General features: G+C 56.2%; 1 protein-coding gene across 1 annotated transcript; it reads left to right on the plus strand.

Annotated features, from left to right (window-relative positions):
* Nucleotides 1–986: 986 nt before the first annotated feature.
* LOC140658657 (actin-binding protein WASF3-like) lies at nucleotides 987–27,343 on the plus strand. Its single transcript, XM_072877333.1, has 9 exons — nucleotides 987–1,089; nucleotides 12,556–12,714; nucleotides 14,184–14,318; nucleotides 14,456–14,609; nucleotides 14,941–15,058; nucleotides 15,250–15,425; nucleotides 15,845–16,111; nucleotides 16,584–16,966; nucleotides 17,587–27,343. Exons 2-9 carry the CDS (start codon nucleotides 12,582–12,584, stop codon nucleotides 17,742–17,744), a joined length of 1,524 nt encoding a protein of 507 aa, XP_072733434.1. The 5' UTR covers nucleotides 987–1,089; nucleotides 12,556–12,581; the 3' UTR covers nucleotides 17,745–27,343.
* Nucleotides 27,344–27,398: the final 55 nt, after the last annotated feature.

The following is a 27,398-nucleotide window of genomic DNA, read 5'->3' on the forward strand; positions in this document are numbered from 1 at the left end:
GCCGGCATCCCTGGCACGGACGCGCAGCCAGCATGGGCAGAGCTGTATGGTTTTCCCGCAGTCCCAGCCCCCGAGCGAGTCATTCGTGTCCTTCCTTGGCCAACCTGGAAAATCCCTGCCGATCACCGGGGCTGGAGCGTGGACAGAGCCCGGGCAAGGGGTTTGCACGGGCTGGAGTGGCCCGAGAAGGGCAGAGCCCTGAGGTGGGGTCATTTCTGGATGCCCAGGCTTGGGTTCTGTTAGCTCCAGCTGAAGGCTTTGACCTGGTCTGAGACCAAGCAGCACCCATGGGGCATGGAAAGAGGGGGGGCTCTTTTGGAGGTAGCGGCATCAGACCTCCAGCCCCACTGCCAGACACCCCCAAACGATGAGATGAAGCCCTTGCAAGCGTTCGCACCAAACGGCGTCTCGGCATGGCCCAGCGCCGGCTGTGGGGCATGACCAAGGAGAGGACCGAAAATCCTCGGGCAGCAGCAGTTGGTAACGGTGGGGAACTGGGGAGGACGAGGGTTTGCTTGCTTCGGTTCTTGGGCTCAGCTACCGGCCAGGTCCTCACCCTTGCGTGGTCCTGCCTGCGAGCCGGGCGGCTCCGCGGGGAGGCCCGAGGACATCGCAGGGCGCAGAAGAAGCAGGGGGACGGTGGCCATGCCCAAACCGGAGAAGACGAGGCACAAACTGCTCCCCCTCGTACCGGAGCACCCTTTCAGTTTTCAGATTCAGCTTTCAGATGCTTCGTACCGGAGCATCCTTTTCAGATTGAGCATCCTCAATCTTGCCAGCTGAAGGGTTTCCACCTGGAAGGTCGAAACCCTCAGCGTATGGCAAGTGCAGCTTGGAAAATTAGGTATTTATCACAAAAGCCCCCCAAAGTTATCAGGGAGGGAGCTGGGGTCCGCACGGCCGGGCGGAGCGGGGCGGAGCGGGGCGGAGGCGGTGGCGGAGGGGGCACATGCGCCGTGCGCGCACTGCGGAGCGGCGCGGAGAGGCGCGGAGCGGCGCGGAGCGGGGACCGCGGCGGCCGCCGCAGCCCTGCACAGCCCCGCGGGGCCGCCGCGGAGAGACACCCCCCCCCCAAAAAAACCGGCGGAGGTGAGCGGGGGGGTGCGGGGTTGAGGCGGCACGGGAAGGTGGGGGGTCCCCCCCACCCATGTGTGAGCTGGGGGGCATCGGGGAGGCGCTTTGCAGCCTTTTGATTGGGGTCCCCCGGCTTTGCATCCTTTGGGGGGCATCCTCGCATGGAGGGGATCCCCCACCGCTCTGCATCCTTGGGGGGTCGCTTTGCATCCTTGCATGGGGGGGTGTCTCCACCGCTTTGCATCCTTGCATGGGGGGGCCGGGCCGCTTTGCACCCCTGTGTTGCAGGGGTGTCCCCCATAGCTTTGCATCCCCGGGGGGTGCCTGTCACTTTGCATCCTTGCATTGGGAGGGGGTTGTCCGAGCTGCTTCGCATCCCTGGGGAGGGGGGTCCCTCATCCCTTTGCACCTATTCATCACGGGGGGGGGGGTCCTGCACCGTTTTACACCTTTGCATGGAGGGGAGGGAGTCAGGCCGCTTTGCACCTTTTCATGGGGGGGGAGGGAACCCCAAACCACTGAGCCCCTTTGCATCACGGTGCTCTGGGTCCCTTTGCATCCTTGCATGGGGGTTGGGGGGCGTTGCTTTGCATCTTGTATGAGGGAATCGTATAGCAGCTTTACAGCCTTGCAAGGGAGGAGGGGGGGGTCAGGCCTCTTTGCACCCTTGCACGGCAAGGGGGGTGCTGTCACTTTGCGTTCCTGCATGGAGAGGGGGGGTACCTGGCTGCTTTGCACCCTTGCATTGGGGAGGGGGGCCATCACTTTACATCCTTGCATCTTGCGGGGGGAGGGTCCACCACTGCTTTTCATTTTTACATCATTGTGGAGGATAAGCTGGGCCCGCGGCCGCCTGTGCAGGGAGAGGCACCTATAGCCAGCGTAGGGCAGGGCTCATCACCCCCCGACTGGGCAACGTGGGGGGGTATGGGGGGGCTGGCGTGCTGCAGCCTGGTGTGAGGCTGGGGAAGCAGAGGGGACAGGGCCAAGCAGGGCAGAAGCCTGGTGGTACCTGCCACGCGTGGCCCCCCCACCCAAGCCAGGGCCCTCCCCGGAGTTTGGAGCCCCCCCGGCCACCCCCCAGCCCAGGGCACCCCCGCCGGTAGGCTGCACCCCCTCAAGGGTGCAGAGCCTGGGCCTCCATGCTCGGTGATTCAGCTACTTGCAGGGAGCTTTAATTTTATCGCTTCAAACTCGAGCTCTTGCTGCCTCGTCGTGGTGTCAGCGTGATAAAATACCTATGGATTAAGATGCTTTTTAGTGTAGTTTGTGGCCGCTTTGTCTGCGGCTGCCGGGCACGCAGCAGCCAGCTGCCGGATACAAGCCAGAGGAAGGGAGCGTAGGACCTGGATGTATGGGCAGATTGGCAATGGCAGAATAAATAATTCATCTTCAAAACTTCAGCGTGCCAAGGCACACCCCTCATTTGCTGCATCTCCTTGCCTGGATTTTAGAGAGGTTGCTAGTTTCTTTTATTTTATTTTTTTTAAAAAAAAAAAAAGGTATTTTGCTGGCATCTCTGTATCTCAGCAGCATCCCCTATGACAGGTTGAACAGCTCGGTGATTAGGGGCGGTTGAAGACAGCATCGGTCCAGCAAAACTTCATCTGGCAGCTAGAAGGTTAACGTGCACCGTGCTTTTCTGTTGGGAACGGAGAGCAGGCTAAGGGCTCTTACACATCATGCCTGTGATGCAACTTAGACCCCAAATGTCTGCTCCTTTCCCGAGGAGCTGAAGCCTCGAAAAACTCGAGATGAAGCATATTTTGCTTTGAGCTGTCATCTCCCTTGGCCCAGTTCTGAACCAAAGATGCTCATCCTCCATTTTATGGTGGATGACAAATCAGCTGTGGATGCCAAGATCTTGACAAGTTACGAACAACAGCCCTCAAGCCAAAAGTGTTAAAATTAAAAAAAAAAAAAGCAGCAAGAACGTTTTTTGCAGAGCTGCTCATCCAAAAAGCCACCCTCTGAGCTGCACCCCATGGACAAGAGGCGCAGCATTCCGCACGTCTCTGAGCGGAGGGGATGCAACCGGCTCCGCGGCCGGAGCCGTCCCCGCTCCCCCAGATCCCACTGGGATTTTTGCGGGGCTGCAGGTACGGCACCGGCGGGCGAAGCAGCGCTGTCAGCCCGGGCACACGGCACAGCCCCGGCGGGGAAAGGCGTTTGAGCTGGCTGGGAGTGCTCTGTGGCTGGAGATGTCGGTCCTGCTGCCGTTCCCAAAGGCAGCGAGCGCCGGGTTTCCAGAAGGGCCCTTGCTGTTCGCCGAGGGTTGCCTGGGTTTATCAAAGCGCCTTCTATATCGGCGAGAATAAGGCTGGTTTGTTCAGCAGCGTCCTGCTCGCACAAACCGCCAGCGAGCGAGAGAGATCCTTCTGTTAATGAGCTGAGCACAAAAGGGGAAAAAAACGTCATTGAAGATTTTCCTTTGGTGATAAGAGTCATTAAAAACAACACATGATTCCTGGGCCAGCGGGGATCTTTTCCAGCCAAAACAGAGCCGGGATCTGTGCTGCTGTTCCCACAGCCTCATCCCCTGACTCCTCTGAAGACCAAGGCTGGCATCGCTGCTCCAGGTGGTCCTAGCACAGGAGCTACGCACGGAGCAGCCGAAGGATGACAGAGGAGGATCACACGTAGTTCCATCTGCACCTTTCTTACACCCCTTTCTCCCTTCAGCATTAGAGTATCAGGGTGTTGTGTTTGCACGGATTTAGTCCGTATCTGAAGCAGAGATGAAGCCCAAAGGTGGTGGCGGTGCCGGGTCTGTCCGGGGGCTGGCAGCAGCCTTTGTGGAATGGGAAGGACGCGATGAAGTGGCCCTCAGCTCCGTGACCAGCACCAGGGGGCAATGAGGGCTCCCCATTTCTGACAAATCAAACGACAGAACCCAAAACCCACATCACCTAAAACCCAAGGCAAACAACTGCCTGAAAACCCACTTGCCAATTTACAGTGTTTGCTAGTTGCATACCTGTAAAGAAACATCATTTAGATAAAAGCATTAAGGAGCCTGTTTGTTTTAAACCAGACGCACAGCAGGACGAGCTTTTTATACTAACCCCAGGGTAGCGAGGCTGTTGCGTTTATGGCATCCTCCTAAGCAGGCTTTTTGGCGAAGGTTGGTGTTGCGGAGCCCAGCCTTCAGAGGCGTTTGTGATTTAGAGGCAATTTAGTCAAGTGCTGTTCCTAGAGCTGAAACATTTTGCAGTAGAAGGGAGGGGGGGGGTGGAAATAGTGTGGCATTTACTAATAAAACTCTTGAGGAATATTTTTAGCTGTGATTTAACGTTATGTTGCACTTTGCTGTGAAGTGCTCATTTGCTGAAGCCTCCTGGCAGTTGTTAGCTGTGGTAGAGCTGCCTTTGGCTGAGTTAGCAGAGGAGGAGAGCTGCAGATGGACCGGAGGAGAGGTGCGGGCAGCGGTCCCAGCTGGGGCGGGCGATGTGCCTTCCCGCCGGGGCACAGGTCACCGATTCAGCCCCGAGCCAGGGAGCAATGCGGCTCTGCCCCAGGGGCAGCCAGACCTCCAGCTCCCTCCTCCCTTTGGCTGGAAGGCCTGACCCTTTCCCTGTAGTTGCAGCTCAGCCCCAATCCGTTCTTCGCCAACAGCAAATATTCCTCCATGCCACTCAGGATCGGGGCTGAGACCTCTCAACTCATTTCACATGTGCTGCAGGAGCAGCGGGTCCACAGCTCTGGCTTCCAGCCTCCCCCGTGCCGATAGCCTGCAGATGGGGGACCAGAAACAGCATCCCACATCCTGGGGCTTTTCAGTCCCCAAGGCGTTTTGCTACCCGATGCTTTGCCACGAGATGTGCTACCCCTTCTTGCTCGGGATGGGGCTGGGATGCTTTCCGTGGCCCCAGACCGTCAGCAGACATTTGTAAAGCCAGACTCCTTCTGGATGCAGGTCTCGAGGAAGGGGCAGGCATTGCTTCTCCCACGCCCATCAGCCTCAGTGCGATCATGAGAATTCAGTCTCACTGAAGATCTGCCCTCTGGTTTATTTTAAGCAAGGGGAATGCTTGAGATCCAGCTGGTTTTAATATATTTAATTAACCTTTGGACAATAGCTCTGGAGTGATTATCAGCTTCACACAAAGCAATGACATTTGTTGTACCGGTAGTGTTCATAGACATTTGGGCTAGCAACAAATTAAAAAGTGGTTGCAGATGCATTTTGTAAATTAGAGCAACGCGTCCTCACGGTGCGGATCACACTCCATTTTGTGTGAAGTACATCAGCAGATCTGGTCCAGCTCTAGCGAGCAGGTTTCTCCGCATTGCAAAGAGTCGCCCGCACAGTTTTTGCTGGTTGATTTTTTTTTTCTGAGACACCAAAGCTTCAGCCCCTGTAGGCTATAGGCTCTGCTCTCCCTCCCGAGGCTTGTTCATGGCCTACATCAGCCAAACATCTGAGGTTGAGCAGCAGGAGTTTAGGGCCACCTGAGCCAGAGGTTGTCCCTCAGCCATTAGGTAGCTGCTGGTGGCCCTGTCTGTGCTCTGCAGATTTGTCCTGTTGCTCCTTGAACCCTTCTGCACCGATGCCCAGCACACCCTGTGGCAGAGCTCCACAAATCAACAGCTCGAAAGCCTGCTGCTTTTGCAGCTACCACTTATTTCTGTCTGCTCAGAAACATAGCACACCCCGGGGATCCTTCCCAGCCCTCTCCTGCACACAGTCTGTCCTGCCAAACACCACAGGACAAGTTCCTTCAGGCACCTACAAGCCCAGCTGAGTGTTACCTCTGCCTCTTGTCCTTTTCCCGACTCCAGAGTCAGCTTTTTTTTTTGTGCTCCTTGCAATATTTCAGGACTGCCTTGTGTCTCCTTCTCCCTCCTGCCCCCACAGCCTTTCCCCACCTCGCCCTTCCCAGGGTACCTGCACTAAAACACGGGTCCTGAGCAGGCATTGCGAGATTCTTGTTCTTTTGATATTCATTTGTGAACTTTTTTGTAACTTTTGTTCAAGGATAATAGATTTTCAATATACCACTTTGGTTTTTTGCACTACTCTGGCTCCTGGCATCCGACCAAAGCTTTTGCTTCCTTGCAAAAGCCTCCAGTTCCTGGCAGCGTCTGGTCCTCAGGGCTCAGCAGCACCCTGGGGAGCCCAATTCGGGTAAGAGCTGTGATTGCAAGGGCAAAGCAAATGGACTGCCCCCAAAACTTGGCCCAGAACTGAGTTTAGCTGTGGGGCTGACCCAAACTCCCAGTCTTTAGGGGTTTGGCGTGGCTGTGCTCACTGCACACTTACCCACGTTCTCCCCAAATCCAAGCTCAGGGCTTGGCCGTCTGACACACAGTGAATTAGGTTTCCCTTGGCCGCCTTGTACAAGCTCAGCTGCTGGGTCACATGCCATCCAGCCAGTTGGGTGCCGTGCTTCAATACCGTCACACAAGGTATTGAAGATCCCCTGATGGCCAATTTGGTTTTGCAAGCCAGCGGTGTGCAACATGGACATCCTTCCCAGCCCAGCTCTGCTTGTCTCTGCCATGGCTCCACTCCCAATCCAGCTTTCTCCAGCAGGGAGCACCCAGCCATGGAAAGCAAACCCCAAAATTGCCTTCTGGCCCACCTTGGCCCAGTGAAGGAGGGTGACAGCAGGGGGACTTCCCTCTCCTCTCTCATGCAATACAAAGCAGGGCACCGGGGCTGAGACTGCAAGTATCAGGCACTTATCAAACCAAACATCTGTCTTGAGGAACAGCCAGCACCTGAGAAACATGTTGTCACCCAACCTGTCCCTGCTTGCAGGGCCATCCAGACCATGCACGATCCTTCAGGCCACTTTGGACCCCACCGCAGGAAGCCAGCTTGGCTTTGCAAGTCACAGCTCAATCCCCTGCCCAGTGGGAGAGGGAAAGTGGGTTTGGGAGCACAGTGGAGGTCAGGAGAGAGTTACATTCGTGAAAAGCTATTGCAAAGAATATAAGGAGCAATGGCTGGACATGAAACTCCATTTTTTTTTGGACACTTTTACAAAACGAGAGCTGCTTTCTGACCCCAAGGACTTAAGCTGCCAGATGTGATGGCTGCTGAGATGAAGGATGACATCTGGAAGGTTTCATCTGTGAGCCAGCATCTGCAAATCGCAGTGCCCGGCTGGTCTGCAGGGACGGGGGACTGGCAGTCATGGTCTGGGGCAGCGCTTATTCTCCAGCCCTCCTGCGCTCTTCTCCTGCGTGGTCTGGGAAAGCAGGGCCTGCTCTTCAGCAGCACCAGCAGCTCCGGAGTTTGGGATGCTGCAGTCAATTTGCTGATTGTTCCTTGGGAGAAATCAGCTCCTTAGGGCAGAAGATAAAGCTCGTTTCTGGTCTCATCACCTCTGCCTGGACATCTCAGCTGATCTTTGCTCGGGCAGTGGTGAGCTGGATGCTCTTCCCTTCCAAGCTCCTTTGCTTGGTTTGGAAAGCAGGTGGGAGGCTGCACCTCTGCAAGCTGATGCCCAGCTTGGGTAGGATACAGCAGACGCTGGGGTGGATTTGCGGCCGTGGGGGACACCGAGGCTCATTGCAAGCTGGAGAAGGCTGCGCGCCGGCCCGTGGTCCCGTGCGCTGGCTGCCGTGAGCTGCCCCCTGTTAGACAGAGCGGCAGCGGGCAGCGAGGCTGAGCAGCCCGATGCATCTCCCAGAGCACAGGCAGCTCGGGGAGGTCAGTGCCGCTGCCCTGGCGAGATGCCGAGGAGGTTTGACAGGTCTGTTATGGAAAGTGCAATGTGCTGCCCCAGGAAGCAGCTACGCATGGTGGAGAAGCGTGCGCTTTCCGGTTACCATCAGCGAGTTACCATCAGCTGAGCTGTCACCGCTGCCTTTCACCTGTGGCATTTCCCAATACAGCAAGATATAGAGTTATCTACTCTTTCAGCAGTCGGGAGAGAAGGGGAGTGATGGAAGAGCCCCCCCAGTGTGCCTGTACCATGGCAGTGGCTCCCAGGAAGCCCCTGCCGGTCCCACTCCTCCTGCCTTCCACCTCCAGGGAATTCCTGCTGAGTTTGTGGCTCCCGTTTTCCTCCTCCTGCAGCCTGGCACTGGCATTATCCCACTGATGGCTCCTTGCTTCCACTCAGGAGACAATAAAACCTCGTGCATTTTAGTCCATGTAAGCGATACCAATGTTCCCGGACCCAGCAGAAGAGATGCTCACCCTACAAACACGCCCCGTAAATGTGCAGAGAAACGTGAAGGCTCAGGTCATCGCAAGAAGGTTTGGCTGGTTGAGGTTGTGCCTTTGAGTACCCGCACGCAGGGAGCAGCCAGCGCCTAAAGAAACTGGGACCATCGCATAAGAAATAAATAAGAGAAGCAAAACCTTGCTGAGGGTGGTTGGAAAAGCCCATATAACCACCTAAACCCGAGTGGGGCTTTGAAGATGAAGCATCACCGGGGCTTGCACCGTTACCCCAAAGCAGCTGAAGGGTGGGATCGGAGGGGCCGTGGCTGGGGTCTCCCCGTGGCCTCAGAGCCATCAGCTGCGTCTCCCAATGCACTCTCAGCTAGAGAGGAGAGAAAGACCCGAACCCCCAAGGGCTGGCACGTTTCCTGAGCTGCAGTCGGAGAGGAGGGCAGGAGCAGGGCAGGAGGGGAAGAGCTCATCCCCGCCTACAAGCATCCATCGCCAGCGAGGATAGACACATGCATCCCCAGGGAGGGCTTCAGGAATTCCTTTTCACCCCCTCCACGCCAGAGCAGGCATTTCGCAGCAGACCCCAGCCCAGGACTGCCTGGGCAGGACCAGACACCTTGCACCAAGCCTGGTGCAGCCTGGCAAGGTAGAAAACCCTTCCCAATGTCCAACCCAAGCATGGACACCGAGGCCAGACATCCCGCCTGCCCTGGATCAAGTCTCACCCCCCAGCAGCACTGATGTAACCCCCGGCTGTGCTCCTGCAGCCCAAGGACAAGGTCACGGCAGCACACATTAAGCGAGCGCTGCGAGCAAGGCACTGCCCCAGCCTCACCGCCTCTGCCCTTGCCAGGGCACAGCGGGGCCAGTGGCCATGGGGGGAAGGCAAGTGGGAGCCCAGGATGACCCTAGCACAGGAGCTCTCCATCACACCCCCCAGGGCCAGCAAACAGCAGGCAGAGCAGGCAGCAGGGTCTGCTGACAACCCCAGATGCACGCAGAATCAAGTGACCAGGAGGCAGGAGCCAAAGGGGACAGGGACAAAGACAAGGCCGTGACACAGGTCCAATGCCCTCCCTGAAGACCATGCCAAACCCATGGCTTGCCCTGGGTGCCAGCACCCACCCGAGGGACCCACCTGGGGCAGGAGCTGCTTGCAGGGGTGAGGTCCAGCAGGGCATGGCCAGGAGCAGGGCTGAGGACCAGCAGCATCCTTCAGGGCAGGACTAGCACCCCCAGCTGAGCTTAAATAACCTCCTGGGCCCATGGGTGGGGGTGTGGGTCCCAGGTGAGGCTGCTCAGAGCCATCAAGAGCTAGTAGTGCCCATGGGAAGGTGGCAGTTTGGCCCTGCAGCTGCCCAGATGTGGCTTCACTGGTTGCACGCAATGCCCAGCTGGGCTGTACTGGGGGTGTCACAGCGGTCGCTGCTGAGCCTGGTGCACGCTGTGCGTTGGCGATGGCCCGTGGTGCTGAGCACTGAGGTGGGGTCCACTATGGCCATATGTGTGGAAGAAATCATGAATTGTTCTTGGCCTAACTCTGTCCATGTTCAGGCTCCTCTCCCTTGCACCAGGGAGTCACCTCCACGCCCGGCGGATCCCTGCTCCTGGGAGCCCTTTCCTGAAGGTCTGAGGACCTGCCACCAAAATCAGCCCCTCGAAGGCTTGGAAATTACCCGAAATATCAGCCCGAGCAGCGCTGGGCATAACTGAGCATCCCTTCGCTGGGGCTCGGGCCAAGCCGCCAGCACTCAGGATTTGTGCCCAGCCTCTTGTGGGTGTGAGCAGGACACGCCTGCAAGGACAGAAATTAAGTTGGTGTCGCATATAGCCCATCCCCACCCAAAGCGTTTCGGTCCCCTGAGTCAGGACAGGCCTCCAGATCGCGGGTTTTAGGGCAGAAGTTGGGTTTTCAACCCCGAAGCCAGAGGTTTGGTGCCGCTGGTGCATGAGGGATGCTGTTACAGCAGGTTGATGGCACTTGTCGCGGGAGGGGATGGCAGGGGTTTCTAATCCCTGTGTTCCTGTTAGCAGCCATTAATTGGAGAGGTTAAAAAGCAGCTTCTCCTGTGGCTCGGCCAAAGTTGCCTGTCCTGGCTACCATGGCCTAAAAATGTGTGCCTAACTCCTCCTTGGTTTCTTCTGCTGCAAGCTCTGAGTCTTGTTAGGGCTTTTTGGGGGGAGATTAAAGGGATCTTTCTTCTCCGGGCATGCTCTCCCATGGCAGGGTCTCAAATGCTGTTATCAGACCACATACCCACCTTCTGCCCCTCTTCAAGTCCATCCCTGCTGGGAAGTTTCAGACCTTGAATCCTTTTTTTCCTTCATCCCCCTCTGGGGTCCCCACGGGGGATGGAGGTGCGGGTGGCCCTGATTCCTCCTGGGCCCCCCCTGCGTGGGGACAAAAAGCCCCGGGTGCCGGTGGCCGCGTCCCAGGCGGGTGCTGAGAATGGCTCTTTGTTCCCTGTTTCTAATTGCTGGGCCCAAGCAGCTCGTTAGCCGCTCTGCCCGTTAGCCGCTCTGCCCGTGCCCTCCCGTCCCTGCAGCCGCCGCTCAGGGAGAAACCCCCTGCGGGGACGTGCCGGGGCTCAGCCTCTGTGTGCAGATTTTGGGGTGACACATAAAACTGGCTCAAAGTCAGCTTGGGGTGAAGCTGCCAGTGTTGCTCATCTCTTTACGCAGCCTGGGGGGGGGTCAGGGGGTGCCCAGAAAGGGAGGTTGTACGTGGCCAGAGCAGACGTCCATCAGCAGGTATCCAGAGCCTCCCCTGCAAACTCCGTCACAGTTTCCTCAGCCGAAAAATAACGAGCTGGCAGAAGCCTCTTGGTTTGGGAGCCAAGGACGGTACCAGCCTCGCCATCCGTGTGCAGTGAATTTGGGAAGTGCCGGAGGACACGCGAAGCATCGCATGACCCTAAGGAGGGTTCGGGGCTGGGGTCCTTCCCACGGTGCCCCGATTGCCCCGGGGCAGAGCGGAGCCCAGCCGTTCACCCCCCATACGTACAGATCTGGGAGCACAATCAGCCCTTTGGGAAGCTCAATATTAATGATTTAGAAACAATTTTGGGACTCTTTCATGGAGGGAGCTTGCATTTGCATTTGAAAACTCCGGAGGAGCTGGCGGGGGTACGGGAGCACTGGCCGGGTGCTATCAATAGGAAACTGTTCTGTCTAACGCTGCCGGGGCCAAAAAATGTGGACTCTGCAGATTTCTGGCTCCGTTCATGGTCAGAATTGCTGGCTCCGTTGTCGGTGCCCGGCTGCTCCGCTCCCAGCTATTAATGGCTCTGCTCGGAAGCTGGTTTTCCTTCGCTGCCAAAGCAGAGCGGGGTTTTGTGAAAGATGGGGTGGATGAGGGGTGCCCAGGATGTGAAACGGGGGGGTTCAGCTCACTGCATTTGGGATCTGGGAAGGCTGTTTGTTCTCTCCGGTCCTTATCAGCCCGGGATCCAATTTGCAGTGATTTCAATGCTAAAGCTGTCAGTTTGCCTTGGCATTGGGAGTGGAGCTGAGGCCCAATGCACTCGTGTCACGTAAGACCCCCTTGGGCAATCCTGCGGAGTCACCACCTGCTTTGTGCCTGTCCGTGTCCCAGTCCCAAGCTGCAGCACCCCAGGAGACACCACCGTGGTTAATAAATGCTCCTTTTTTTCTCCTTTCTCAGCCTGTTTCACCCCACTGTGCCCGTCCTTCCTCCTTCCTCGCCAGCTCACTGGAGATGAGGCCGTTGGGTGCAGCCATCTCCCTACATCTCCTTGAGCCCCGTAGAAAATGAACCATCCCTGGTTCAGGTTGGGGACGGCGGCAGAGCGGGGACCACGCAGGGATGCTGCGGAGAGCAGGGGCGAGCTGGCTGCGGCAGCTTGCCTCGGTGTAGCGCGTGCACAAATAAAACCCCGGAGAGCTTTGCACCGAGCTGGAAATAATGGCATTACAAGCGCTTGCATGCTTCTGGCTGCTCTTTGGGTCGGGTGAGGCTTTTCGGGGCTGGCTGAAGGGCCGCAGCACCTGGGGGTTTGCTCCTGGTTTGAGCGCAGCTCCGGGCAGGTAAGTGGGAGAGTCTCCCTTGGTGCGGTGGCTTGTCAGCGAAGCACAGGGGTGGGGACAGGGCCTGGTGTGGTCCTCGGCTCCATCCTGGCATCCACGCGCTCGCCGGCATCCGGAGTTTCGCACCCACGGAGCATCCCCTGCTTGGAAAAGCCCTGCTGTTGCCGTGCGAGCCGCACCCGCCGTGTCCCGGCGTGGGCAGGATGAGTGCCCTGGGCAGAGAGCAGAGGGAATGGGGGGAAAAAACAGGCAAATGGCAAAAGCTGTGTATTTTCTTTTTTTTTTCTTTCTCCTTTGCCCAGGAGAGGCGTGAGGGCTCGCCGGCAGCATGCCGCTGGTGAAGAGGAATATCGAGCCGCGGCACCTGTGCCGGGGGGCTCTTCCCGAGGGGGTGACGAGTGAGCTGGAGTGTGTCACCAACAGCACGCTGGCTGCCATCATCAAGCAGCTGGGCAGCCTCAGTAAGTCACGGCACAGCGACCCTGGCGTGGGACGGGGATGGGGTGGCGGGATGCTGGTGGGATGCTGGTGGGATGCTGGTGGGATGATGGTGGGATGCTGGTGGGATGCTGGTGGGATGCTGGTGGGACGCCGTGGTCACTTGCTCCGGTTCCAGTCACAGAGAAACGAGGGCTATGTGAGAGCCAGGCAGGCTGCAGCCACTCCTGATTCAGGGGGAATTATCCAGCTAATTAAAAAAAGGAGGATGCTCAGGGTCAAGCCCAAAGTGGGGACTTGGTGACATTTTTAAGACCTGTTTTCCTCCCATAGCCTGTCTGTGCAGTGGGGGAGAGAAAGCCTTCGTGAGCCCCTTGCTTCTCGGCTTGGGCAGAAATAGGAAGGTCAGGCGAAGATTTAAAAAACCCAACCTGTTCTTTTTAATCTTAGAGCTTTATGTGAAAGAGAGGTCTATATAAAAGGTCTAAATCCTCGGCTGTCTTCCTGCCCTGGGACTGATTTCAGCAGAAAAGGGGAGGATGAGAGCACGCACATGCCAGTGTGAAGGTTTAATAGGGGCAACCTATTTCACTGCTGAATATCGACTTAAAATAGAGAAGAGAAGCACAGGCTCTTCAGGGCTCTCCCTCTTTTTCCACCCTCCAGAACTAGATTCTTCTCTAAAATACTCCCAGAAAAATAAACCCTGTATTTAGGGAGCTGCTGGCAGTGCGGTGGCTCGCATGAGCAGCACCCGTGGGTGCTCAAGCCACGGCTACCTTGTCCAGGGGAAAAGGAAATCAAATACAAATGGCCGAGTCGGGTGACAGGCTGAGCAGATATCAAAAGCGCCTTGATCTCAGGAGGCATTTGGTATGTGGTTTTGGAGGAAACCCCGAGGAGGTGGGTGCTGGGCTGGGGTGGGTGCTGGGCTGGGGTGGGTGCTGTAGCCTGCAGGTGTCAGCAATGCTCTGCCAGGCACCCTGCTCAGACCTCTGATAATAACAGCCCTAATAAAGAGCTATCGTAGCGATGCACTGAGTGCTGCAGGAAAATAACTACTAAAGTGAAAAAATTCACGGCTTCTCCCTGCGGTAGCACTCTCCCTGCTGCCCTGCTCTCAGTTTTCCACCTTTGGGGCTGGGTTTCTGCAGGTGATGCTGCATGGCCGGGGGTGATGGCAATTTTTTGGCTGCGTCTGCCCTGGTAGATCCAAAGGCTTTTTAGGATGAGCACCGCCATGGTTTGGTGCCTCCCACGGGTACCGCTCTTGCTGAAAAGGATGCTCGTGTGCGGCGAAGGGCAGGTGGCTTGTGCTCCCCTCCCTCCGTGCAGTGCTTTGCCAGGACTGGGAGAGGAGCTCCCAAAAAAACAAGGCTGGGGAGAGACCCCCATGGAGCCGGCGGGGAGGCATGCAGTCCAGGGGATGGGCTGGGAGAGGGCTGCCTGCCTGCCGCCATTGCCCGTGACGGGCGCCTGTTGCCCCTGCCAGGCAGGCACGCGGAGGACATCTTCGGCGAGCTGTTCAACGAAGCCAACAGTTTCTACATGCGGATGAACTCGCTGCAGGAGAGGGTGGACCTGCTGGTCATCAAGGTGACGCAGCTGGACTCCACCGTGGAGGAAGGTGAGGGGCTGGGGCTGTTTCAGGGTGACGGCCGGGCGCGAGCAGGAGGGACGTGTGCTCGGGGCCGGACCACCCGCCATGCCCGGTCTGGGGGTCTGAGGCCCCCCCTGCATCCCCTCTCCTTTCCGTGCCCCCAGTTTCGCTGCAGGACATCAACATGCGGAAAGCCTTCAAGAGCTCCACGGTGCAGAACCAGCAGGTTGTGTCTCGCAACTCCATCCCCAACCCGGTGATGGAGATGTACCAGCGCTGCGACAAGCCCCCGCCGCTCAACATCCTCACGCCCTACAGGTAGGGCGGGTGGTGCATTGCTCCTTGGGGGGACCAAGGGGGTCCTGGGGGGCCCTTTCTAGGAGAGGCATCGGGGAGTGCACCCCGTTTGCTGCTTGGCGAGGGCTGAGAGGCTCTTCTCTCCAGTTGCTGTGCCACCATCCCCATTGCATAGGGCGCTTGGGACGAGTGCCCCCACGCAGTGGTACTGCAGGCAGTGACCACTGTGTTGGACTTGTTCATGGTGGGGTAACAGCTTATGACCGTGATCATACCGAACCCCTCTGCTCAGGGGAAGCGGGGTCCTCTCCTGTGACTGATAACCCCCTCTCCTCCTTCCCCAACCTTCCAGGGATGACAAAAAGGACGGCCTCAAGTTCTACACCGACCCCTCCTACTTCTTCAACTTATGGAAGGAGAAAATGTTGCAGGCGACAGAAGATAAGAGAAAGGAGAAGCGCCGGCAGAAGGTAACGGGCAGGCGCGGGACACTGTGGGGGCTGGAGCTGGGGCTGCCCGGGACCTGGGGGATGGTCGCCTTCCCGGTGCATCCCATGTGCCCCCCCCACCTTTGTGGGTGCATCTCAATGCTCCCTGGGTACCGCTCACAGTCCGGAGGAGCCGGGCTGGAGATGGAGCCGCAGCTTGTGTGTGCCCTCAGGAGCAGCGGCTGGTGGAGGACTCCACCCGGGAGGTGAAGAAAGTGAGGAAGGCCCGCAATCGGCGCCTGGAGTGGAACATGATGGCGTATGATAAAGAGTTCCGACCGGATAACAGGTTCTCACCATCCCCCTATCACATGGCGTCATCGGAAGGATCACTGTCCCCAGATAATAGGCAGGTTTCACCTACTACGTGTTTAGCTCGCTGGCTCTCCTCTGCTTTTCTTTTCTTCTCTGTCTTTGGGGGATGTGCTGCCCGCAGCAGGGTCGGGGTGATGAGCAGTAAACCCATGGTAGCTTCATGGACAGCTGGTGGCCCTGCGGTCGCATCCTGGACCTCAGGAGCAGCCTTGGTGTTGGGATAAAGTCAGAGCACTTTCCATTTAGCAGCTAAGGGAAGAGACTGGCTCAGCTCTGTTGGCGTCCACCTCCCCTCCGCTATCCCTCTGCTTTCTTGCACATCTGTATTTTTGTGGCCATTTCTTGGTTTGTTGTCTCAACCCCAAAATACCCCCAAACCCACGTCCCCCTGACTCCCCTGCCCAGCCGACCCCCCTCCCAGGAGTGCGACCGTTGGGTTTTCCTGTGCCGTAGATCTTACGCGTCAGACGTGGCCGACCACTCGTACCCGGCAAGCCCCAACCACCCTGCACAGCTGCTGGCCCCGGCGTCCCACCTGGCCCCGGCGGAGCACAAGGAGGGGGTGCTGGCGGCCGCACCCCCCCAGGAGCATGTCTACCGCCCGGCGCCGGCGCCGGGCAGCCGGCAGAACAGCCTCAACCGCCTCCAGCAGCCCCATGTGCCGCAGCCCCCCGAGGCTATCCTCAACGGGCCGAGACCTCACTTAGTCAAGGATTACAGGTAGGGCTTCAGCCTGCCTCTTCTCTCCCGGTGGAGAGATGCCCAGGGGGAGGGGGGCTTGGTGGGGGGCTTGCCTGAGCCAGGGGCCCATTTCTGGGCTGACGGTGGTGCTGTGGTAGCGGGGAGAGCCCTCCCCTGCAGCCGCAGGGGTCCAAAACTGCTGGTGAGACCCGAGGCTGAATCAGTCAGGAGCACTTTTGGGGTAACCTCATCCCAGACAAGGGGACAAGGTGGATGGAGGGGACCGTTTTCCCCTGGATGTTGGCTGCCTTCCCACCACTGCATGCCCCATAGCCCATCCCGCTGGCAGACCCCCCCCACCTCCCTGGGGACAGAGCTTACGCGGGGGCCCAGAGCAAACCAAGCCACAGATCAGCCGGTCGGTGCCTGCGATGGGTGGTGGGTGCCCGGGATGGGTGGTGGGTGCCGTCCTTCCTCATGCTGCTGACGCGGCTTTGCCCTCCCGTTGCAGCCCGCAGCCAGTGCCAATGGCAGAGTACTTCGTGCCGCCCGCCCCGCCGCCCCCACCGCCCGTCATCCCCTCCGCACAGACCGCCTTCGACAGCCCCATCTCAGCTCCCCCCGCGCTGGCCCCTGGCTCGGCCGCCCCACCCTCCTACGCGCCCTCGCCGCCGCCCGCACCCCCCGGCCCCTACTCCGCTTCCCCGCCACAGGCCGGCCCCATGGGACCCCCGGTGGCACCGCCACCGCCGCCGCCGGGGCCCCCCGCCATAGCCGCCTCGCCAGCGCACTCGGCATCACCGCCGGCCCCTGCTGTGGAGCCCCGGAAGCCGCAGATCCCACTGATGCCCATGAGCGATGCCCGGAGCGACCTGCTGGCAGCCATCCGCAGGGGTGAGCGGCGGGTGTGGTGGGAGCGGGAAGGTGGGGGACAGGTCCCCAGCGCTGCCACCATGGTGGCAAAATACCTCTTGGCGTAGAGTTGGGTGGCGTTGGCTTTGTTGAGTGCAAGACAAGCCCCAGGTGATGGGTGAAGATGGTGGCACCCGGGTGGGACCTGGGGAGGGAAAGAAGTGCAATGCAGGAGGTTGGAGGGAGGTGGGGGAAACCCATGGCCAGAGGTGGGATGGAGCCCCACAGGGATGACCGGCAGCTCTTGTGCGCGTAGCCTCCTTCCAGGCTGTAGCTGATGATGTGCTCCAAGGCTTCTCCCATTTCCCCTTCCTGCGAATCTTCAGGTCGAATGGTAGATTTGAAGAACCTTCAAGAAGGTTCAACCTCTTCAGGTCGAGTGGAAGCAGAGGAGGAGCTTTATTCTATTATATAGCTTTATAATCGCATGCATCGCATTATTATCTCATATAGCTTTATAATTGTGTGCATCCTCCTGCAAGGGGGCTGCAGCCACCCCGTTTCAGCCAATACTTTTAACTGGGGTGGGGTGCTGCACATTGAGTGCACCCATGGGTGCTGGGCAGGTTGCCCCTAAAGCCTCCCCTGCCGTCCTACCACAGGAATCCAACTCCGGAAAGTCCAGGAGCAATGGGAACAAGAGGCCAAAAAAGAGCCTGTGGGCAACGACGTGGCGACGATCCTGTCCCGCCGGATCGCGGTGGAGTACAGCGAGTCCGACGACGACTCCGAGCTGGACGATAACGAGTGGTCGGACTGAGGGGCCCCGGGGCTGGGCTGGCACGGAGCTCCCCGGCTCCGTACCAGGTGTGTATAGGCGCCTTCCCCAACGTCGATACCAACAAACGCGGGCAGCCCCACTCATTCAGGAGCTTTGCTTTTACACCATGTTGAAAACCCTTCAGGCAGCAGCAGCACTGGTAGGATACACCTTGAAGGCAGAAATTAGCAGCACCTTCACATTTAATGACTTCAAAAATTCTCTGAAGGCAGGTTAATAGGATTACTCCAGATTTACACCTGGAGCAAGACCAGAGACTGGCCCTGAGTGTGCTTTGCTAGAGAAGGGAAAGCCAGAGGCAGCAGTGCTTTTCCAGCTAGACGTTAAGTGTGTTAACGAGAAGCTCCTGGAGAAGAAGCCTGATTGCACAGCTGGTGTCACCATGGGCACACAGGGATGACGGTGCACTGGGTTTGGGGATGCTCTGCTGCCTGCATTTGTAGGATTGGGCAGCTCCAAAGGCTGCGTGTGGGCCGGAGCCTCCTTCCCCATAGAGCGATGCACTCTGTTTTGCGGCAGTTGCGTAGGGACGGTCACCATCATGCTGTCGCTCCTTGGAGAAGACCAAGGCATTGGTGACCTGAGCCCGTTTCCATCCTTAGGACCAGTTTTCTGGGAGAAAAGTGTGAAGGCAAGGGTTGTGCAGCTGGCAGGGAGACACAACGCTTGTCCGGGCTTTAAAAGGTGCTATGTGTGCTGTCCTCGGGGGGAAAGGGGCTGCCAGTAAGGGAGCAGAGGTGTCCAAGCAGCTTCCCCAAGCCCAACTCTCCTTGGCCTTAGCGCTACGCCATTTCAGTGTTATTTGAAAAAAAAAACCAGTAATTACACAAAATGCTGCTTTTAGGTAAACTCTCAACTTGCACTTTGCAGCCCCACAAACTGCACCTGTACAATTGAGATCAACTCGGACCCAGGCACTAATCCCCCCGGCCTGATCCTGCCCCTTCCCTTACCCCACAGGCGGGCACTGACGGGGGAGCCCGGAGAGCTGGGCCCCCGCCACAGCGCTGAAGACACCAGTTTGCTCGTCAAAATAGCGTGTGATTCATCAAAGGCTTTTCACGCAGCTATGAAGGGAGGAGGCACGGGAAGGCAGAGCGAAGGGGTGGGGAATACTGAAAATATCACAGTCAGGAGTAAGAGCCTGCAGAGAACTGGGAGAGGTTCCCCACCAGCAGAAAATTGGCCAGGACCAGCCATGGATTTGCCCGATACGGTGTCCCGAGGTCCTCTCTTGTGTTCCCATATACCACAAGCCCCGGAATGGGGGAAGACTGAGCCCCCACGTTGCATCTCTTCTGGGGAGAAGCTGGGCTCCGAGCCCACCTCCCCAGCTCTCCCAGTAGCCATGTATATGATGGCTACAAAAGTAGTATTTTGACTATCTAGGAGTGACGAGACCTGTAAAGTTGGTGGGAGGATATGGCTGGGATCCAAAAGGCTCAAAGGCTGATGCTTAAACTCACCCTGAGAAATGCTGATGTTGAATGATGCCCCGAGTATCTGCTCGTTTTCCTCCTGGTGAGAAACCCTTCATGGCGAGATGCGATGAACCCCTTGCCCAGCTGCTGAGAAATATCCCCAGGAGCCCTCCCTTCTCTTGACTGACACAAAATGATCTCTCGTCCCTTGGATGTGACATCTCCCGCATCTCCGCACCCGGGCTGCGAGCTGTGGTGCTGAGTGGGGGGCTCGAATGGAGGAGCAGCGTGGATGTGGGGAAGGGTTTAGGGGCTGGTGCCCTGCCGTGGGCCACATCCCCGGGTTTGGCCCCCCTTTCCTTAGGGAAACTCCCCTTGACTTCAGGAGGGCTAATTGTCGAAGCAGGAACTGCAAATAAAATCCTTGGATTTAACCCCAGAATTCCCCATCTCGGCAACGCTGATGCCGTTTAAGCTGCTTGGGCACTCGTCCCGCTCCGCCTGCGGAGGGGCAGCCTGTCCCAGCGCGAGGAAGACCCGGCAGTATGGGATGAGCTGCACGGATCGATCCCAGTTCCCACGTCAGCCTCCCGGGAGGCTGGCAGGGAGGCTTCGTGCCTCCCGTTTTACCGAGCTCCTGCTGTGGGCAGGCAGGGCAGAGCAGGCAGGGCAGGCAAGAAGCAGCAGAGCAATAGGACGCACGGAATAGCTCATTTGCAAAACCCAAGGAAACAGGATTGACCGAAGGAGGCGGGGAGGCATGGTGTCCTCCAGGAAATTCCTGATGCTCGGTGTTCACTGGGAGCTTTCACCTCTGATGTTGACCCTCTGAGATGCAGAGAACTGGCTGCAAAAGGTTTCGGCCAAAGCTTGGCATCTCCGCCCAGGCAGAGAGCCCCTGCGATGCCCCCGATGGGCTTTCCTAGGCAAGGCAGCTGGGGCTTGACCTGGGACAAGTTCAGAAGAAAATCTTGTAAAAATTCAGAGTAACATTTAAGAGTCACCCGCTAGTATTTATTGTGGAGTGGTATTAATATAGATGCAATTGTGATACTGTTTGTATGTGAAGAGAAATTGCGTTTATGTCACGATAATTTAGAAAGAGTAACAACCCTTTGTGAGAGAGAATAGCAGAGGGCTGTCGGAGCTGCCGTTACCTGTTACGGTGGTCAAAGGGCTGCAGAGTTGGCTGCAGGGACCCAGGGGAGTCCCACCAGCACGTGAAGGCAGGGAAGGGGCTCTGGGACGTGTGGGGCTGGCTCGTCCCTCGGGTCTGTGACTGCCCCAGTTCTGGGAAGCTGAGCTGATCCTGTTGGGAACTGGAGAGGAGCCGAGTGCCCCTAAAAGACTGGATCCCTTCTTTTCATGCACTGGTTGCATTATGTGTGTCACATGAAACTGTGATAATTCTGGTAGGACTCCATTGGCATGTGGTGGGTCAGGATTGTCCCTGTAGCTTCCCACTTCCCTGTCACCTCGCAGCAACTTTGCTATGCTTGGGATTGGCAGCAGTCAGTCAACCCGTGCTACTATCAGGGTCAATGCCGTTGCATGGCAAAGCGCTTGACAATCACGTAATTCAAGCCTTGCCTGCCCCGTGCACAGGTCAAATCTGCAGAGCAGATGCACAGCTGGGAGCCTCAGGGGTGCAGGGAGCAAGGCTCACCCTCGTTTTCTTTTGTTTTTACATTCTTACACCATCCTCTCCTCTTCGGACACCCCAGCACGTCCTCTCTGTTTGTATTCTGCTTAAGGAAATTCCCAGCCCCTGATATCACAAGCCCATTTCACATGCTCAACTCCAAAGCAAGTCAACAGGACCATGACCTCCTGGCATTGCCCATTGCTTGAAGACATCATGATCCGGCTCTTCCAGGGATCTGAACTGCCTCAGCTCCACTGAAGCTATCTTGCTACCAGGGATGGGCCTGATCCACAGGTAGCCTCTCCCCCAGCTCCCCGATGAGCTACATTGGAGCTCATTGCTCAGGTTTCTTGTGTAGCTGGTAGAGAAGTAACCTGTATAGTCAGTGTGGGCTGTGGACACCCATCTTTAGTCAGATCATGGCTCACCTTGCTCTTCCCAACTCTCTCCTGGCAGTGCCGCGAGGCAGACAAGCACATGGTGGCACTGAGAGCCCCAGTCTCATGATACAGCCATTCCTGCAAGGCCAGCTCTGCTGGCAGGCCATCATCCTCAGTGCCTTTGCTTGATGGACTCAGCCACGTTTGAAGATGACCATCTTTATTTTAGGTGCATTCATCTATTTTTTGCCCAGGTGACCTATGAAATCCACCACGAGTGACACCGACTCCTTGGTTGGTCTGGGCTGGGTTAGCTCTGCTGGAATTGGTTGTGCCATACTAATTAACACTGGCTGGCTGACCCATATGCTGCGTACTCAATATTTTGTACATATGTGCCTATTTCCGTATACTCTTCCAAAAGTAGGCCATGCTGCGTTACACAACCTGAAATGCTCAAATCCTCACGTGGGCTGATATAAAAGTGAATATTTAAATATTTTATCTGGCTTGGCAGCCATTAAAAATACAATCCAGGTCACAGATGATTGAATTCCTCCTCTCTCAAGTGTACCAGAAGTGGGCTGAGGAGATTCTCCTGTACATTAAGGTATCATGTTCCATGTTAAAATATAGCAGCGGCATTTCATTGCCAACAGATAATCACAGAGCGACAAATATTTAATGAGCCCAACCGATCTCCCAAGAGTTCCTCTTCCCATTTTATCTGATTTTTCCTACTTGCCAATTTATGGGCACAGATTAAAAATAACAAATATGACTGTCAAGAGGGGAAAGTATATTCTGCATGCATACAAACAAATTTGAGTCAGCAGAAGAGTAAATAAGCCAGTTTGGTTCTGCTTAGGGATATTAATGGAAGGCTATAGTCCTTGAGGTCCATCAGGAACGTCTTAGACACTTCTGATTTATCTGAAAAGGAACATTATGGGGACCAACGTGCCCATGGTACGCCAGTCATTGCCTGTGAAAGCTACATCAGGTGTGAAGTCTGGTCTTGCTCAAGTTTCATGAAGGTTGGTGGAAGTCTAGCAGTGTTCATGTCTTGGCATTGCACCCTCAGCGTCTCCTTGGTTTTGAGTGACCATTGGAGCAGGCTGTTGCTGCTGGTGGCTCTCAGAGGATTAGTGTCCTGAAGGAAGAAGGGATTGGGTAGCTTCTAACTTTCCACCCTGGGCAGAGACCTAGGGAGAAGCGAGCATCACATCCTATGAGAGCTCCTGCTTTTGCAGGAAGGTTTTATTCTGGTGACAAACGTAAGGCTTGAACGCAGCTTCTCCAGAGAGCTCCCTTCACGTAAGAGCCCTCAAATTTCCTCCCAGCAATTTTTCCATCTCTATCTCCCTTTCAGCCTGAACAGGCTGAACAGAAGCTTTGCAGACTCCCCTGGGAACAGAGCCTGGATTAACACCTCAGCTGTAACGATAAATGGCAGTTTCGCTTGGAGGGAGGCAGGTTGTAGCACTGGAGGTGGTATTTTGGAGGGTGCTTTCCGGAGGTGCATGGCCAGCAGGAGTACCATGCCGTTCCCTTGTGGACGGACCATGGGAAGCGCTCCCCATCATGGGATGCTGGCAAGGGGAGCAGAGTCTGTTCCTTTCTCCATTATTCCTGTTTTCTTGTAGTAGTAGTTGTTATTTAGGGGCAAGGTTTTCTCGGCTGGCATGTCACTTTACCGATAAAAAAATAAAAGTAAGAGTAAGGACTCTGTCCTGAGGAGTTTACAGTTTACAGCAAAGACCATATAACCTGCACTGCACTTTAGAAGCCTCAGATGCTCACTCACCCATGAATTTACCCTCAACTGGGCAGCAGCACCTTGAGGACTGTTGTCCCTTCCTTAGGTGACCCCACAACCAGCACCACGACCACATCCCCCCGCTGATGGCAGCGGTGGGGCTCTCCTGCCCCTCCACTATCCCCACGCAGAAGTGCCTGAGCGAAGTACGGGAGTGCCAAGACATGCTGGTTTTGTCTCTGAATGGGTCGCCATGCCCTCGGGGTGGGCCTTTCCCAGTCCCCACACCGCTGTGCTCCTCTGGGATGGCCATGCGTGCGATAGGAGACATGCCCCCGTGCACCGTTGCAGCTACCTGCCAACGTAGAGCTGCCCATGCAATTCATGTGATGGCCTCTAAGCTCAAAGGAAGTGTCCTCCTTCAGGCACTTATACCCCAGCCTAGACTTTGGAGTATTTCAATCTTTTTGAGAGTCAAAGGGGGGTTTTTTTGTGAATCTGATCTTCCCTTAACAAACCCCAGGCTTGCTAGGATCACTCTCTCAAGTTCCACTTTCTCCAGGGGAGAATTGTGCCTGCATTTTGCTGGGGGAGGGAAGGAAAAAAAACCCCACAGTCAAGAACTTCAGTGAGGGGTTTGCCCCAAAGCCTTCAGTACCGTGCCCTCAGGCAGGGTGGGAGGAGGACACTGGGATGTTCCCAAAGGAGGACACCATCCTGGTGTTGTCACTAGGCTGAGGCAGACCCTCCAGCAAGGGATGGGCTCTTGCTGCGGGAAATCCCCAGGCAAGACCTGGATGGGACACGCTTGGCCACGGTGTCCCCTGAAGGCAATTCATTACCTTGTGACATTATCAATATTAATGTCCGTCTTACGTTGGTACAAGGCCCTCAGGCCACAGACATCTCCATAGCACTACATGATGGTAGATCACTGATGCTTCGCCCTCCCATGGGCATCTCTCCTAATGGATATTAGGTGCCCCAGGTGCCACCTTCCAGAGCAGCAGCCAGAGGTCCCTCTGTAGTCTTACTAACAGGCTTAAATCTGTTGTTGGTCATTGTGTTTGGGGGCTTGTGAGCCCAAGTGTGTGTGAACTGAGTCTTTCCCTCCACACGTCTCCCACGGTGGCAATGCCAGGGGACCAGGTTGGCCCTGGGGGACTTTCAGCCCAATGGTAGTTCTAGCACTTAGTAGAGTAGAAAGTATTAAGAGTGCAGAGAGGAGGAAACAAAATAGAAAGAAAACAGCCTGGCGTTTTAGGTTGGTTATGCTCCCACCACTCTGTACAAGAAAAACCTCAGGTAGGTAAAACCCTGTGCAAAGCCGCAAAGGGCAGTGGGGAGAATAAACCTGTGCTCCACACGTGTGTCAGACTAAAGTGCAGGGCATGGGATTGAGTTGTGGCAGAAAGGAGTTGAATCAGATCTCAGGGAAAGCTTTTCTCAAGGTAAGGAGAGAGAAACTCTGAAACGGGTCACAGAGGCTCTACCATGGGAGGGCTTTGAGACACCCGTAGGCAAGCACCACAGAGGAGCACTGTCCGTGACCCTGTGTTGGGCCAGGGGACGGTGGAGGTGCCCACAGGGTGTCTCTTCCAACTTGGCATGTTTGTAGTTCTCCCTTATCCCTTCCTTCAGGCTTGCAGCACCGCTATGTGCAGATCTGTCCCAGCAGGTTACAGCCCCAAAGCATCACCCATCAGCCAGGGCAGCCTGCTTGTGTTCTCCCTTAGCTTTGTTGCCCCTTTTCCAATTTTGGCATTGACCCTCAAATACAATAAAGATAAAATGTACTGCAGAATAAACACCTGAGAGGGAAGGATGTGAACTGACTGCAGAAAACCAGGATGCCCAGCTGTTACTGCTGTATTTCAATGGTTAGAAGGCAGCAGCTCCAGCAACCTGCTCCTCCAGACCATTCATGATCCACAGGCTGCAGTGTGTGAACCGTGCTGGTGCATTAAGGTGGACAACTTACATGTGATTTCCAGAAAGAAAATCTGTTCTGTCTCCTTCTCCTGGACCTTGAGGGAAAGTCAGACCCAGCTAGCCACCAAAAATTGGAGCAGTTGTCACCATAACCACTGTCAAAAATCAGTTCCTGAGAAACCAGTGTTTGAAAAGCACAGGCAGCACATCAGCCCACAGCACAACTAGGAGATGGGTCTCCTGCTACTGTAGGAGGTGCTTTTGTCCCTGAAGGCCCCACCCCAGCTCAAGTGTTTCAAATCCCATTGATTTTCACCTGTTACCAGTGCTTGCGTATGCCTGATGCCTCAGCCGGGAACACTTACTCCATAGAAAGTCACCCCTTGCCATCAAAAAACCAACCATAGAAGTCTTGCATTAGGAACGAAGTAGACTTTCAGCCTGATGATGTTGCTGTGATGCACGTTGAGGAGCTGTTGATTTCCTGCTGGCAGCAGGCGCATCTTTGGCGCAGTCCTGCCAGGTCTCCAAAAATTGTACTGTTATGAGCATCAACACCCCCCCTCACCACCACCACCACCAAAGTTATTTTTATTCTGAGATGTTTCAGGTCTACCTTTAGTTCTGGCTGGTTTTCCACAAATGGGGCCTCTCTTTGTGGTGCCTTTCATCTCAGATCAAAGCAGATTAGGAAAAAGAACGAAAATCCCCACCAAAAAGAAACCTTTTTCTCCGAAATGCATTTTTGGGGCTGATGGCTCCCTATCTTAATAGACTTCCTTCGGTTTGGGGCCGCTTGACTTGTCCGGGGGAATCTGAAACAGGATATCCCCGGCGTGGGTTTGGGTTGATGCTGAAGCATTGCTGGCGCTTTCCTCCCCTCCGCTTTCGGCTGTGCTGTGTCCCGCACAGGGCTCCGGGCCGGTGTTCCCGTCAGGAGAGCAGCGTGGCAGCCCCTTACTGACCCAAGTGCCTTTTCTGGAGGTCCCCGTTGTATTGCCGAGGAGCGCAGGGCTTCACAGGGTGGGTGGGCTCGCCCAGCTGGGGAAGGGCAGAGCATTTCCAAGCATTTCTGATGCTCACTTGGGTGCAAACCTGGACCTGCCCAGACCCCGAGGTATCCACTGGGATTCCTCCTTCCTTGCGCACGGGCTGTTACCCCCGCAGCTGCGCAGGGGTACTTTTGGGAGCAGCTTTTATCCCGATCTTGGCCAACCCAAGCAAAACCTGCTCCGGTAACCACACGTCTCCGGGTGCATGCACGAACGTTGCGCCTTCGGCTCGGGGACAGTCCCTGAGAGGCCGTGGTGGGCACGCAGGGAGGGAACAAACCCTGTCACCACTTTGCTGTGGGACGTGCACGTGCTGGTGGGTTTGCTCCAGGGTACGTGCATTGCTGCCACTGTGGGACAAGCATTCAGGCTGGAGAGCCTTCCTCCTCCTCCTCCTCCTGCCCCAGCCCCAGCCGTTGGGGCGATGCCAGCTGCTGCGGCAGGACAGGAGCCACCTCGCTGCTGGGTTTCCGTCGCCTTCAGAGTGAGTAGGAGCACAAGCACCTCTGGATGAGGCCAGGCGCTGCGGGAGCGTTATTTTGGGGGGCATTGAAGGCAGGTGAGGATCATTGCCTGTGCCCGCAGCCCGGGGATCAAGGCTAGCCCAGGCTGGGAGCACCTCAGACACCCCAAAACCCTCTCTGCACTACCCAAACTCAGCAGCTACAAGCTAGGGAGACCTCCCGGAGCACTGGGGCAACCAATACTCTTAAAACAGAGCATCTGTGAGAGGCCAACTTGAGCTGAGCATTTTTAAAGCAGTTTTCTCCCCTTTTGGCACCGGTCGTTCATACGTACAACCTGGAGCCAGGGCTGGGGCCGGTCTTTACGGAGGTTGGCTCCAGCTCTGCAGGGGTGGCACGGCAGGGACAGGGAGGTGCCAGCCCGGTGGCACCTTGCGGTTGGCTTTCTGGGGTGCTCAGCGTCGGTGGGGCTACCCCGACGCTCCTGCGAAAGGCTCTTTTTTTTAATACCGGCAGAAGCGTTACCCGTATTTCCTTCAACTTGCCGTTTGATAGAAGCAGCTGGCGGGAGATGGGCATCTCTCCCATGGGAGTGTCACCCGCTACAGGCCATAATTTGATTTCCATTATTATATAGTTGACATTTAAAAAGAAGGAGATGTTCACTGTCTAATGGGGTCTTTTAACCATGTGCACTTAGTCAATAGGTGAGTAGACGTTGCTGCTTGTATCTATCTACCGTACCCAGTTGCTACATGTGAACAAGTGTATTTCTCCCCAGTGTTGTGGGTTCTGCCTGTCGTGACACGATGATGGAAAGGTAGGGACTACGTCGGTCGCAACACGAGCTTTCTTCTGTACAGTGTAGAGAGGAAACCTGGAACAATCTGAAGCACCGCTTGTAACTACATTTGTTCAAAAAAATGTCATCTTAATCCCAAACTGTTGACACTTTATGCATGTGCTAATTAAAAAAAAAA

This window comes from Ciconia boyciana, chromosome 12 (assembly GCF_034638445.1).
Source record: "Ciconia boyciana chromosome 12, ASM3463844v1, whole genome shotgun sequence".
Lineage (NCBI taxonomy): Eukaryota > Metazoa > Chordata > Aves > Ciconiiformes > Ciconiidae > Ciconia > Ciconia boyciana.